This window comes from Haliotis rufescens, unplaced genomic scaffold, assembly GCF_023055435.1.
Source record: "Haliotis rufescens isolate VD_foot unplaced genomic scaffold, xgHalRufe1.0.p SCAF_7, whole genome shotgun sequence".
NCBI classification, from domain to species: Eukaryota; Metazoa; Mollusca; class Gastropoda; order Lepetellida; family Haliotidae; genus Haliotis; species Haliotis rufescens.
Window position 1 is genome coordinate 37550800 of NW_025964361.1, and position 12898 is coordinate 37563697.

The 12898-nt window shown below is 41.3% G+C and overlaps 1 protein-coding gene across 1 annotated transcript; it reads left to right on the forward strand.

The window, feature by feature from the left end:
- The first annotated feature begins 5591 nt into the window (after positions 1-5591).
- On the forward strand, positions 5592-11688 carry LOC124144146 (calmodulin-4-like). The gene is made up of 3 exons (XM_046513398.2): positions 5592-5911; positions 7750-7844; positions 11306-11688. The coding sequence occupies exons 1-3, from the start codon at positions 5765-5767 to the stop codon at positions 11526-11528; spliced, it is 465 nt and encodes a 154-aa protein (XP_046369354.1). The 5' UTR covers positions 5592-5764; the 3' UTR covers positions 11529-11688.
- The last annotated feature ends 1210 nt before the right edge of the window (positions 11689-12898 follow it).

The window sequence follows — 12898 nt, forward strand, 5'->3', positions numbered from 1 at the left end:
CCACGAGACTATCCTACAACCCCGCATACAAATTGAGAATGGACACAACTCAAAGTGCAAAGTGCCAGTGGTTGATTTTATTCACTGTTATTTAAAAAAAAATTGTTTAATCATTTTTTATTATATTTAAACGGTTTCTGATCATGTGTAATGATATGTCATCAGTACAATTCACATAACAACTAACCCTTACCCGGATTGTCACCGCTCAGTGATGACGTGTGAGTGAGTGAGTGAGTATGGATTAACGCCGCTTTTAGCAATATTCCAGCAATATCACGGCGGGGGACACCAGATATGGGCTTCACACATTGTACCCATGTCGGGAATCGAACCCGAGTCTTCGGCGTGACGAGCGAACGCTTAAACCACCAAGCAACCCGACCGCCCCTGATGACGCGTGTCGCTAGCAAGATGAATAGCACTTTGCAATTTTTGCAGTTTCTGTATATCAAGCAACAATTGTTACTGTCAGAATGGCTTGTTGTCACTTTCTTAGTATAAGCACAGATGCACTGTCAATTAATCATCGCGATATTCCGTGATTCTATTGCAAGTGGCGAGGACTATACACTACTACTACGTGTGTTATTTTAAACGTCAGTGTTGGGGTGTTTGTCTATTGTACATACGGGGCGGCGGGGTAGCCTAGTGGTTAAAGCGTCGATCGTCACGCCGAAGACCCGGGTTCGATTCCCGACATGGGTACAATGTGTGAAGCCCACTTCTGGTGTCCCCCGCCCTGATTTTGTTGGAATATTGCTATAAGCAGCGTAAAACCATACTTACTCACTCACGTACGTGCGTACGTACAGTTAATAATCTATCTATATATAATTGCATATATATGTGCGGGGAAGCCTAGTGGTTAAAGCGTGGATCGTCACGCCGAAGACCAGGGTTCGATTCCCCATAAGGGTAGAGAGAGAGAGAGAGAGAGAGAGAGAGAGCGAGAGCGAGAGAGAGAGAGAGAGAGAGAGAGAGAGAGAGAGAGAGAGAGAGAGAGAGAGAGAGAGAGAGAGCGTGTGTGTACATGCTTGTGTGTTTGTGTGCGTGCATGTATGTGTGTTTTTGTGTGCCTTGTCAATACCCCTGCCTTTCAAGCACTTGTCAATACTGCTTTATAAATAGTTTACAAATGTATAGATGGTACAATGAATTATTTAAGTCTTGAATGGATTTATAGGCGTTTCCCTAAGCTGGTGTCTAGAGTACAATGCATTATGAGATCAATTCAAGTTGTGTCGTGTAGCACGAACAGCAACAGTAAAGAAACAAACAAACAAACAAACTCAAGTCGTGGTAGCAGTGTACAAGGCTTAAGTGGTCTGCCATTAGTCACAGGCTTGGGGTAGTTGTTGCTGTCACGGCGTGCGGCTTGACTTGTGAAGCACTGGGTGAAAACATGTTTGTAGAAGGGCTTATAGTAGTGGTGGTAAAGGTAGTGGTTTTGGTAGATTGATTGTTTATTTATTGGTTGTTTAACGGCGCACTCAGCAATATTCCAGCTATGTGACGGCGGTCTGTAAATAATCGAGTCTGGACCAGACAATCCAGTGATTGACATCATGAGCATCGATCCACGCAATTGGGTCAGCGCGCCTGACCACCCGATCCCGTCAGTCGCCTCTTACGGCAAGCACAGTCGCCTTTTACGGCAAGCATGGGTTGCTGAAGACCTATTCTAACCCGGACCTTCACAGGTCTTTGGTAGATTGCATCAAGTGGTTATGGTTATAGGATAAGTGGCCTTGGTGGCTGTTTTAGTATTAGTAGTGACTGTTGCGGTTCTACATTTTAGTTTTAGCAACCATCCAATATGGGTGTATACTTTCCTACGCTCGGCAGTTTATATGACGGCGGTCTGTAAACAGTCGAGTCGTAAACCAGACAATCCAGTGATTGGCATAATGAGCATCGATATACACAATTCGGATACGAAGACATGTATCAACCAAGTAAGCGAGCATCAGTCAAGTCATCGAGCATCAAACAAGTCAGTGAGCGTGACGATCTTTTTAGTCTTCTTTTACGACAAGTATGGGTTGCTAAGGACCAATTATAGCCTGGATCTTCACGGGCTTGGAGTAGTTGTAGCTGTGAACAGTATTTCTGTTTTATCACGGCGTTGACGTTGGAGGACGCCCGATGTGATACACTAGGCGCAAACATGTTGGTAGAAGGGGTAATGACAGTGGGGAATACTGGTGATGTATTTGTTATGGGTGGCAGTGGTTATGTTGGTAGTGTTGTTTGTAGTAGTAGTAGTAGTACTAGTAGTAGTAGTAGTAGTAGCAGTAGTAGTAGTAGCAGCAGCAGTTGTAGTAGTAGTAGCAGTAGTAGTAGTAGTAGTAGCAGCAGTTGTAGTTGTAGTAGTAGTACTACTAGTAGTAGTGGTAGTACTAGTAGTAGTAGCAGTAGTAGTAGTAGCAGTAGTAGCAGCAGTAGCAGTAGCAGTAGTAGTAGTAGCAACAGTAGTAGTAGTAGCAGCAGTTGTAGTAGTAGTAGCAGAAGTAGTAGTTGCAGCAGCAGCAGTTGTAGTTGTAGTAGTAGTAGTACTACTAGTAGTAGTAGTAGTACTACTAGTAGTAGTAGTAGTAGCAGTAGTAGTAGTAGTAGTAGTAGCAGCAGTAGTAGTAGTAGAAGCAGAAGTAGTAGCAGCAGCAGTTGTAGTAGTAGTAGCAGTAGTAGTAGTAGCAGCAGCAGTTGTAGTTGTAGTAGTAGTAGTAGTACTAGTAGTAGTAGTAGCAGTACTAGTAGTAGCAGTAGTAGTAGTAGCAGTAGTAGTAGTAGCAGCAGTTGTAGTAGAAGTAATAGTAGTAGTAGCAGTAGTAGAAGTAGTAGCAGTAGCAGTAGTAGCAGTAGTAGTAGCAGTAGTAGTAGTAGTAGTAGCAGCAGTAGTAGTAGTAGTAGCAGTAGTAGTAGTAGTACTAGCAGTAGTGATTGTAGTAGTAGTAGCAGTAGCAGTAGTAGTAGTAGTAGTAGTAGTAGCAGCAGCAGCAGCAGCAGTAGCAGTAGTGGTTGTAGTAGTAGTAGCAGTAGCAGTAGTAGCTGTAGTAGTAGTAGTAGTAGTAGCAGCAGCAGCAGTAGTAGCAGCAGCAGCAGTAGTAGTAGTGGTAGTAGTAGTAGTGGTTGTAGTAGTAGCAGTAGCAGTAGTAGTAGTAACAGTAGCAGTAGTGGTTGTAGTAGTAGTAGCAGCAGTAGTAGTAGTAGTAGTAGCAGTAGTGGTTGTAGTAGTAGCAGTAGCAGTAGTAGTAGTAACAGTAGCAGTAGCAGTAGTGGTAGTAGTAGTAGCAGTAGCAGTAGTAGCAGTAGCAGTAGTGGTAGTAGTAGTAGAAGTAGTAGTAGCAGCAGCATTAGTAGTAGTAGTAGCAGCAGTAGTAGTAGTAGCAGTAGTGGTAGTAGTAGTAGCAGTAGCAGTAGTAGTAGTAGCAGTAGTAGTAGCAGTAGCAGTAGCAGTAGCAGTAGTGGTAGTAGTAGTAGCAGTAGCAGTAGTAGCAGTAGTAGCAGTAGTGGTTGTAGTAGTAGTAGCAGTAGCAGTAGTAGTAGTAGTAGTAGTAGTAGCAGCAGCAGCAGCAGTAGCAGTAGTGGTTGTAGTAGCAGTAGTAGTAGTAGCAGCAGCAGTAGTAGTAGTAGCAGTAGTAGTAGTAGTAGCAGTAGTGGTTGTAGTAGTAGTAGCAGTAGCAGTAGTAGTAGTAGTAGTAGTAGTAGCAGCAGCAGCAGCAGTAGCAGTAGTGGTTGTAGTAGTAGTAGCAGTAGCAGTAGTAGTAGTAGCAGTAGTAGTAGCAGTAGCAGTAGCAGTAGCAGTAGTGGTTGTAGTAGTAGTAGCAGTAGCAGTAGCAGTAGTAGCTGTAGTAGTAGCAGCAGCAGTAGTAGTAGTGGTAGTAGTAGAAGTAGTAGTAGCAGCAGCAGCAGTAGTAGTAGTAGTGGTTGTAGTAGTAGTAGTAGTAGTAGCAGCAGCAGCAGCAGTAGCAGTAGTGGTTGTAGTAGTAGTAGTAGTAGCAGTAGTAGTAGCAGCAGCAGCAGTAGTAGTAGCAGCAGCAGTAGTAGTAGTGGTAGTAGTAGAAGTAGTAGTAGCAGCAGCAGCATAGTAGTAGTAGCAGCAGTAGTAGTAGTAGCAGTAGTTGTTGTAGTAGTAGTAGCAGTAGCAGTAGTAGTAGTAACAGTAGCAGTAGCAGTAGTAGTAGTAGTAGCAGCAGCAGTAGTAGTAGTAGTAGCAGCAGTAGTAGTAGTAGCAGTAGTGGTAGTAGTAGTAGCAGTAGCAGTAGTAGTAGTAGCAGCAGTAGTAGTGGTAGTAGTAGCAGTAGCAGTAGCAGTAGCAGTAGTAGTAGTAGTAGTAGCAGTAGTTGGGTGTGTTGATAGTGGTGGTAGAGGTGCATGAACGTACGTGGTAGCAGCCGATGGAAGGTGACATTCAGAAGGTCACTGTATGCAGCCTTGCCAGTCTTTATGGGGCGGTATTTCGCAACTGACACTAACACCAAGTTTGTGTCCCATAGAGCACCAGATAAATATATCACTTCAGAAAGGATATTGTGACACTTCATAGAATGGCGAGAAAGAGTCTTTGGAAATATATACTAAAAAACGTTGAGAAAAGGTTCTTATCCTGACTGGCGTTCGGCATTACAGGAATGAAATAGGCACTGGTCGGGTCGGAGTTAGTGTACTGTGTGGGTGGGTGTCCATGTTAAACTGCGGCATGGCATCTCAGTGAGCTAGCACTATAAAACCATCATAAGTCCGGACTAGTCAAAGGAGCCACACGCACGTCCTTGCACGTAGCTACAGAAGTGAAATGATCCTGTACGCGACCTCACCTCCTTATACCGTAATATTTGCTGTAAACGATGTATCTTTTCAATTTAGTTAATTTCCCAAATTCTCTGTACTAAAACCAAAATTTCGCTCATCTCTTTCCATCATACACGTGGGATACAAAGTAATACCCATTACTCTCGAGGTTTGCACAGTATTCTTGTACTTCTTTATCAAATTTAAGTGTAGATCTCTGAAACCATAATGCATGTTTAAAATATGTGAAAAGCAGAAGGACGATGCTTAACTTTTGTTTGGCAAGATAAAAAGACTGATATCACGCAACCATGACTACACACAATACCACTCAGTGTAACTCATAACATAACTACACGCGGTAGCACATGCGTGCTATAGACTAGAAATTAATATTGACCTCTGTTCTGTTCACACCAAAGCGAAACGAGTACAGATACTGCTATGAGATTTATATCACTCTAAGTTTGACCCAGCTAAAAATACCTGTCTTTGTTCTCTCACTGTGTCTCTCTCTTACTTTAAACAAGCTGTGTGCATTTTTCGTCATATGATTTCGCAATAAAGGTCTTCAGTTGGTGGGATACGGTACAGTAACCCAGTCGCCCAAACGCCTATGTATAGACTAGAAGAGGTGCAGTGTTCCTTTTCAACCTGTCTCTACACATCGAGACCTACCCTCCCCCCCCCCCCCCCCCCCCCTCCAACCCAACCACCCGACCCACCCCACCCCCACCCCACTGCTTTGTACACCCTTTGGAATCTACCCGCCTCTCATTGTACACTGTATGACAGTATACATTTCACGCCTTCACTCAGCCTTGTCACACAAGCTACCGGGACTCTGCTCTGTATATCAAACAAGAAAGTCAGCGTAGTAGCGAACTGGTCTTAAGCTCTGTTTGTTTTAGTTAAGCATAGAGTCAAGTGGTAAGACCTCCTGTAGTGACAACGTGTAGAGGTTTCCATCATGTCTCATCTTAGTGCCAAGGACAGGGACATATACATCAAGGTATTTCTTGCTGCTGACGTTAACAATGATGGATACCTCAATATGGAAGAAGTCAACGGTCTTTTCAAAGAACTAGGATATAAACTGGAACGGGAGCAAGTCTATGTGAGTTCATATGTGGGAGAGGGTAATTAAGCTGCATTTGTCACATTGCAGGGACAAAAAGACGCATACCTTCTTTTCTGTGAGTTGGGTTAAATGCCGTTTTGAACAGTATTTCCGTTGTGTCACGGCGTGCCTGCTCTATGGGAGGGGAAGGCCTGGAATGATGCAGTATGAGATGTTATCATTTTGGTGAAACCCATAAGGGAATTGTGCTGACAATCATGTTTTTTTGCATGCCTAAGGGACGCAACCCAGCACATCAACACCAAATCTTTACACGTGGATTAATGGCGAATATATTCGTCCTGCATGTTGTGTTTTCCTCCAAAATAGTTTCTTATTATAGAAGTCTGATGTAGTAAATTTTTCGTCTGAACGATTTTCGATGATCAGCGCTTGGAACTTCAAAGAACGTATCAGGGGTGTCTCAGTGGAGACCCGGGTTAGAAATGGTCTTGTGGAAAATGGCATTAACGAGTGAGTGAGTGATAAATTACACCACCTTCGAATGACCATATCTTGTTTGTTCCATTTTTGACCACCACCAAACAAACATGGATGCCGGGCAGTTTACAACAAAATGTATATTTGTATGAGCTCAATATCCCAGCAACATATGAATGAGATTACACTATACACTACTACTGCAAACACACATCATCCGCTATGTCATGGTTAAAGTGACATTTACAAATCAGGAGCAAGTGAGTGAGTTAGTGAGTGAGTGACTATGTCATTTCACTCCCACACAACTACTGCACACACACACAAGAACTGCGATGTCAAGGTTATGGTGACATTTACAAATCAGGATGTTGCAATCTTTGCATGTGGAAAAATACTATGACGTGAGTGAGTGAGTGTGTGAGTGTATGTCTTTACACTACACACGACTACTGCAAACACACATGCTGATCTGCGATGTCATGGCTAAAATTATATTCAGGATGTTGCAATATGTCATGGCGGGGCATTTCGAGTACACGTACTCGTGGACAATGTTACATTCCCCAGTGTGCAGGATGTAGTTTATTCCGTTGCACGAGGAGCGCCTGCTCAAGTCTCTAAGGAAGAGATTATTTGTTAAAATAATAATTCCTAAATGATTTACAAAATAGGAATTAAGAATAGAATTACTATACATCTATGGACTTATTATTCAGTACAGCCTTGGAGCGAGGCGAGCGGAACGCCCATACTCCCAAAAAGTAGTGTTCTGACCGATCTTTCTCACACTTGTTTAGCAGTTGTGTGTTGTTGTTAGAGCGTTATCTAGGTCGGCGCTTGGTTCGTTCATGAAATCTTCTTTTGTATTCCCCAGTGTGTACCAGTTGCCTTGAAGAGGTTTGTGCACGGTTTAGTGATTGCAAGTGATCCACTTTGTATGGACGGATTCCGATATATTGTATATGAATAATAAACTGTAATTCACAGGGAACTGAAAATGCAAACTGAATGTGGTCTGGTTAGTTAGTTGAAACACATTTTATTCAGATTGAAATTGATTGAGAACAAGTTATCCAACTTAGGACTCCCTCGCCATGTGGTATTTACAAAGCTTGTACAGTAAATCATATACAAGGAAAACAGAAAAGAAGATGAGTGTATAGATACAAAGAAATGTACAAAAGAGAGACTTGTATATTTACATTAATGTGTCATCCAAATCTATTTGTATGACTTATAAACATTTGCACTGCCTTAAAGATATTATTAAGTTGATTTTCGATAATGGTCAAACAATCATTTCCGTTTAACATCAAACTTTAATCTGATTAGTTAGTTAGTTGCCATGATGATGATGATGATGATGACGATAATGATGATTTTTCTCCCAGGCCATGTTTGCTAAGCTTGATACTGACCAAAACTACAAGATAACCTTGGACGAGTTCTTGGCTGCTATGGCGCCTATCGAGAGGAAGGAGAAAGAGTAAGTTGGATTGTTATGTTTTATTTCACAGCGTTTGAGGTACAATGCTCTTTCTACGAAGCTTTCAAGAGCATCATGCTCAACAAGAGTTTGATCAGGGTCACATTTGTTCGCATGTGTTTGCGACGGGTACCGTGTTCCCGTGGGTTCTTTGCAGGTGGACAAATGCTTTCCCTTTGCATGTGGAGTAAGTGGTGGGTGCCCCTGCTTTTCGCGAACACCTGGTATCTTTGCAGCTGGACAATTGCTTTCCCTTTGCATGTGGAGTAAGTGGTGGGTGCCCCTGCTTTTCGCGAACACCTGGTATCACCACTATTTGAGAGTGAATCATAAACACATGCTTATGATACTGTCCAACCCGTATAATGGAACTTTTTAAGTAGGGATATTTTATGATTATGGAAAGTGGTTTGTCACGTTTAACTCTATCACGCTGACATTGCTTTACTGTAAACCACCTTTACTGTGGGATAACGTCAAATATATACATTTCGTGAGGAAATGCTTAGTAATACCCTTCTCGCGAACACCTGGAGTCATCACAGTTTGACAGTGGTCCATCCATACACGTTTCACCACTACTTCGATTTTTACGCCGAATGGAATATGTTTCAGAATACGGAATAAAGACATTTAATTCTGTAAATTTAGGCATCAAGGCCCATAGTACAATGCAGATTGGATATTAACATTTGTCACGTGATGTACATGATTAGATTTTAAATCAAGTCACACATTCCTCATTATAAAGACATGTTTTAAAAAAACAGAAACAGCATGGATCATATCAGGATTTTCAGAGTTTAGCACGATTTATCATTAACTGATGGCCTATAAAAATACCTTGCAATATGGGGAGAAATTTATACCTTAAATGGGAATACGTTTCACATATAAGTAAGACAAGGTATTCATCTTCTACTTCTCCGGGTGAACAGTTTGTTCACAATATCACCGTCTTTGGCCCTGTGACATACATTTACATTAAAAATGTGCAATGAAAGTCTAAGTTTACAACAAGCTCTGATTAAACTTTTATCATTTTATACAAGTTAAATATCTTTCAGTTTGTAATATATAATGATTTTACTTTGCTGTAATTGCTAGGATTAAGTGATTGAGAAAAACGTTGGTGCCAGTATTGACAAAATATACCCTTTAGTCTTTGCATAAATGAGCATAAAATAACTGTGGATCTCCCACATCTTGGGAAATCAATACATATGAAAAGCCACTAACAAATAGATTTCTCACATCTGAAACCCAATTATTTTTACCATTATCATCAAGTACCTTTAACATGTTGTAACACTGATATTGGTATCTATCAGGCATCATTCAAAATTACCCTTAATTGGCTGGCTACAAAAATATTACTACGGCCTGTTTCACCAAGGATTGACTTGTTTGAGGCAAACTTACCAACACCTAGAAAACATTTGAAATATGAAGTGTGAACGTTTTCAATTGCAGCGTAATACTTAGCACCACATATTTCAGAACCATACAAAAGTATAAGCATAATTTTGCCTTAAAAATGGTACATGCTGTGAAAAAAGACACACAACTATTTTCCCTGAATAACTTATACAGAGGCATAATGGCTTTCGAAGCCTGAACAGCTAATTGCTTACCGACCATAGACCATGACAATCTAGAGGAAAACGTAAGACCTAAATATGTATAGTTAGTGACCACACTCAAGGCAGACGAACCAAAAAAACATTTTTAATGTTTTGCAACAATACCACCTTTTCTAAAATCTACAGCATTGTTTTTATTCAGATTTATTCAAGACTCCATTTTGAACAGTAACTCTGTAACACATTTAACTGTTTTTGCAAGCCATTTACAGAATAGGAAAAAATTACAACATCATCAATAAAGAGAAGGAGCAGAATGTCCATTGTTTCTTGTGTTACACATATCCCATGTTGGCAACTATTTTGCAGCTCTATAGCAAGTTCATTTATGAAAAAATATAAACATCAACGGACTTAAAACACAGCCTTGTTGTACACCGGAGGCTGTTGTAAAGCAGTCCGTACGTTCATTTTTGATCTTTATACATGCGCTGACTGATGCATCCTTTTATTAGCAAGTACAGACATTTTACCATGACATATGCATCCCTTCGTAATAAGTAAATACATCAGTTTTGTCCTATTAACATAGTCAAAAGCTTCTTTTAAAAAAAAAAAATACACAATAAAAGCGACCTCTGGTTTTGCAAAAATATTTAGAGAAAAGAGCTTGTGAAACAAACAAATTATCAAGAGTAGAGTAGTTTGCTTACGACTCGGACAGTAAATCATTTACTTCCATCCATATTCTCAAATGTTTTTCTATGGTTGACGTGCAGATTTTTCCGATAACATTTAATATTGAAATGCCTCTATAATGTATGTTTCGGTAAAAACAAATACTGAGTCATTATACTTGCAACGAATCCATCGCAAGGTTAGATCTGTGTCAACATGCCTTAGACGAATGATATCATTCTGTGTACATGTATATCTGATTTCTTAAGTCATATTCATACACACGTACTCCCAAGAACACAAGGTCTGATAAATCGATACATTTAAGTATATAAGTCTTAAGAGGTTGTTGTAGATAAAAAGGTGGCAGCCCATACACTCATAACTGAAAGCAACCATCAAGCCTACGTGAATTATTTTTACATTCATGAGCGGTGGCAAAGCCAGGTGGTTACAGCATTCGCTCGTTACACCGAGGGACAGGGGTCGATTCCTTGCATGGGTAAATTGTGTAAAGCACCGACGAGCATGGGCATCGCGCAGACAAATGTCAAATTCAGAGTAAATCTTGGATTCGAACCCGTGGTCAGTGGATCCTGACACGGATAAGGGAGATAACTGTGCACCGTAAATAGCAGTGGTTTAGATCAATGGGCAAAGATAACTGATCGTAGTCAAAATTAAATAATAATTGGGATGAAATTCAAGTTTGGGACCCAGTCCAAGGTTCGATATATCGCAATGTTTGTTTATCTCGAATTCGAGATATGTTTGCAAATGTATATGTGTTTATATTCAGTAAGAGGTCGGGACCGGAGGACAGGCTCGTGATACATTCGATAAAATGGGGTTCGAGATAACGAGTTTCGACTGTATATGGCTTAAAATGTGATCACTCAATCTTTTCACACAACCATTTCTCAAGATATCTTTGAGAGTTTCTCTGGCCCACACAGTACGCCGTGATAGACGTGGAATGTTGCAACATCATAAGACAGACAAGTGTAGATTGTTGGCGTTACTTTGCTTCTTGGGATCACAAAGAAAGTCAAACGTAATATTTTCTTTTCTGTTCGACATTTCACCATAACTTGAACTCAAATTTGAAAATTGTGAATGACTGTGTTGAAATCTTTTAGTTACTGTTGATAGATACAATCAATTCGGACATGAATACCGAATTCTGGTGTTGGTTTGCAGGGGCGCTCACCTTCGTCGACTCTTCCACGCTCTGGACGCGAACAAAGACGGTCTCCTGTCCCCCGATGAACTCCACGTGCTATTGCAGTCAGCCGCTTCTGAATGTGGTGTTGAAGTACCCAAGTCCACTGCTGAGCAGATTGTAAAGGAGCTCGATGTCAGTGGAGACGGCAAATTAAATTTCGAAGAGTTTCTTGTTTTCCTCGCTGCCGTGGCGAGTTAGACAACCCAGATAATACCCCTCGGTAGTGTTAGATGTAATACTGTCTCAGTGTTAATTGATGTTTCATCTATACCGATACGTGGCAAACAGTATCAAACTTCTTAGATCACTACTTTGTTTGTATATCTCTTCTGATATGAAATAAATGTAAATGTTCAGATATGCATTGTTTACATTATGTTCTGAAAACCTTTTGACACTGTTGGGTAGACAAGCGTGTATGTTACGAGTAACTTGTGCACATATATTCATGTGGGTAATGCTGGGAGCGGTGGGGTAACCTTGTGGTTAAAGCGTTCGCTCGTCACGCCGGAGACCCGGGTTCGATTCCCAATATGGATACTATGTGTGAAGCCTTTCTGGTGTTCCCTGCCGAGAAATTACTGGAATATTGCTAAAAGCGACCTTTAATCATACTCACTCAATCATTCACTCGAAAGAACAGACTAAAACGCTCATCGGCTGATCTGTGACTTGGGTAGTTGTTGACCTTGATCGTTGCGTAGCCAATGAGAGTACTTCTGGTGTCGCGTGAGGAGTGAGGTTCTCTGCAACTAACTCACATGAATGGAACGGTATTTCCCGTGAAGATCCGCGTTAGAATAGGTCTTCAGCAACTCGTGCTTGCCGTAAAAGGCGACTTGCCAAAGTTAGGATCTATGTGGTTTATTGGACTAAGGACTATTGCCGGCTCCGGCGCACTCAACCAACAGATTCCCTTCTTCTGGCGACACAGGGACGCAACCCACGGCAAACAGGCTACCCAGTTTGGTCGCCTCTTACGAGGGATACATTCTACCCCGGGTCCTCACGGGGGCGCCGTGCATAAGCATGCACCAGCAAATTGTGACTCACGACCTTAAAGTCGATGAGATGCCTTCATGAAGGCCGTCATTGAAAGATGTATTATCCAATTTCAGAGTAAATATAATTTTATTGAACTTTATATTTAGTTACTTCTTGTTATAGTTCAATTCTCATTCCCTGTGATTCTAAACATTCTTCTTCACTTCTGTTTTGTCTCAACACCACCATTACTGCTTCAGTGGTGACTCCTATGACGTCTGACCCGTGAAGATCCGGGGTAGAATAGGTCTTCAGCAACCCATGCTTGCCGTAAAAGTCGACTAACGGGATCGGGTGGTCAGGCTCGCTGACTAGGTTGATGCATGTCATCGTGTACCAACTGCGTGGATCGATGCTCATGATATCAATCACTGGATTGTCTGGCCCAGACTCGACTATTTACAGACCACCGTCATACAGCTGGAATATTGCTGAGTGCGGCATTTAACAACAAACAAACAAACAAATCCTATGACTCTGTGGAGGGAATACAAAACAGATCTCTTGAGTCCTTGAAACGGTCA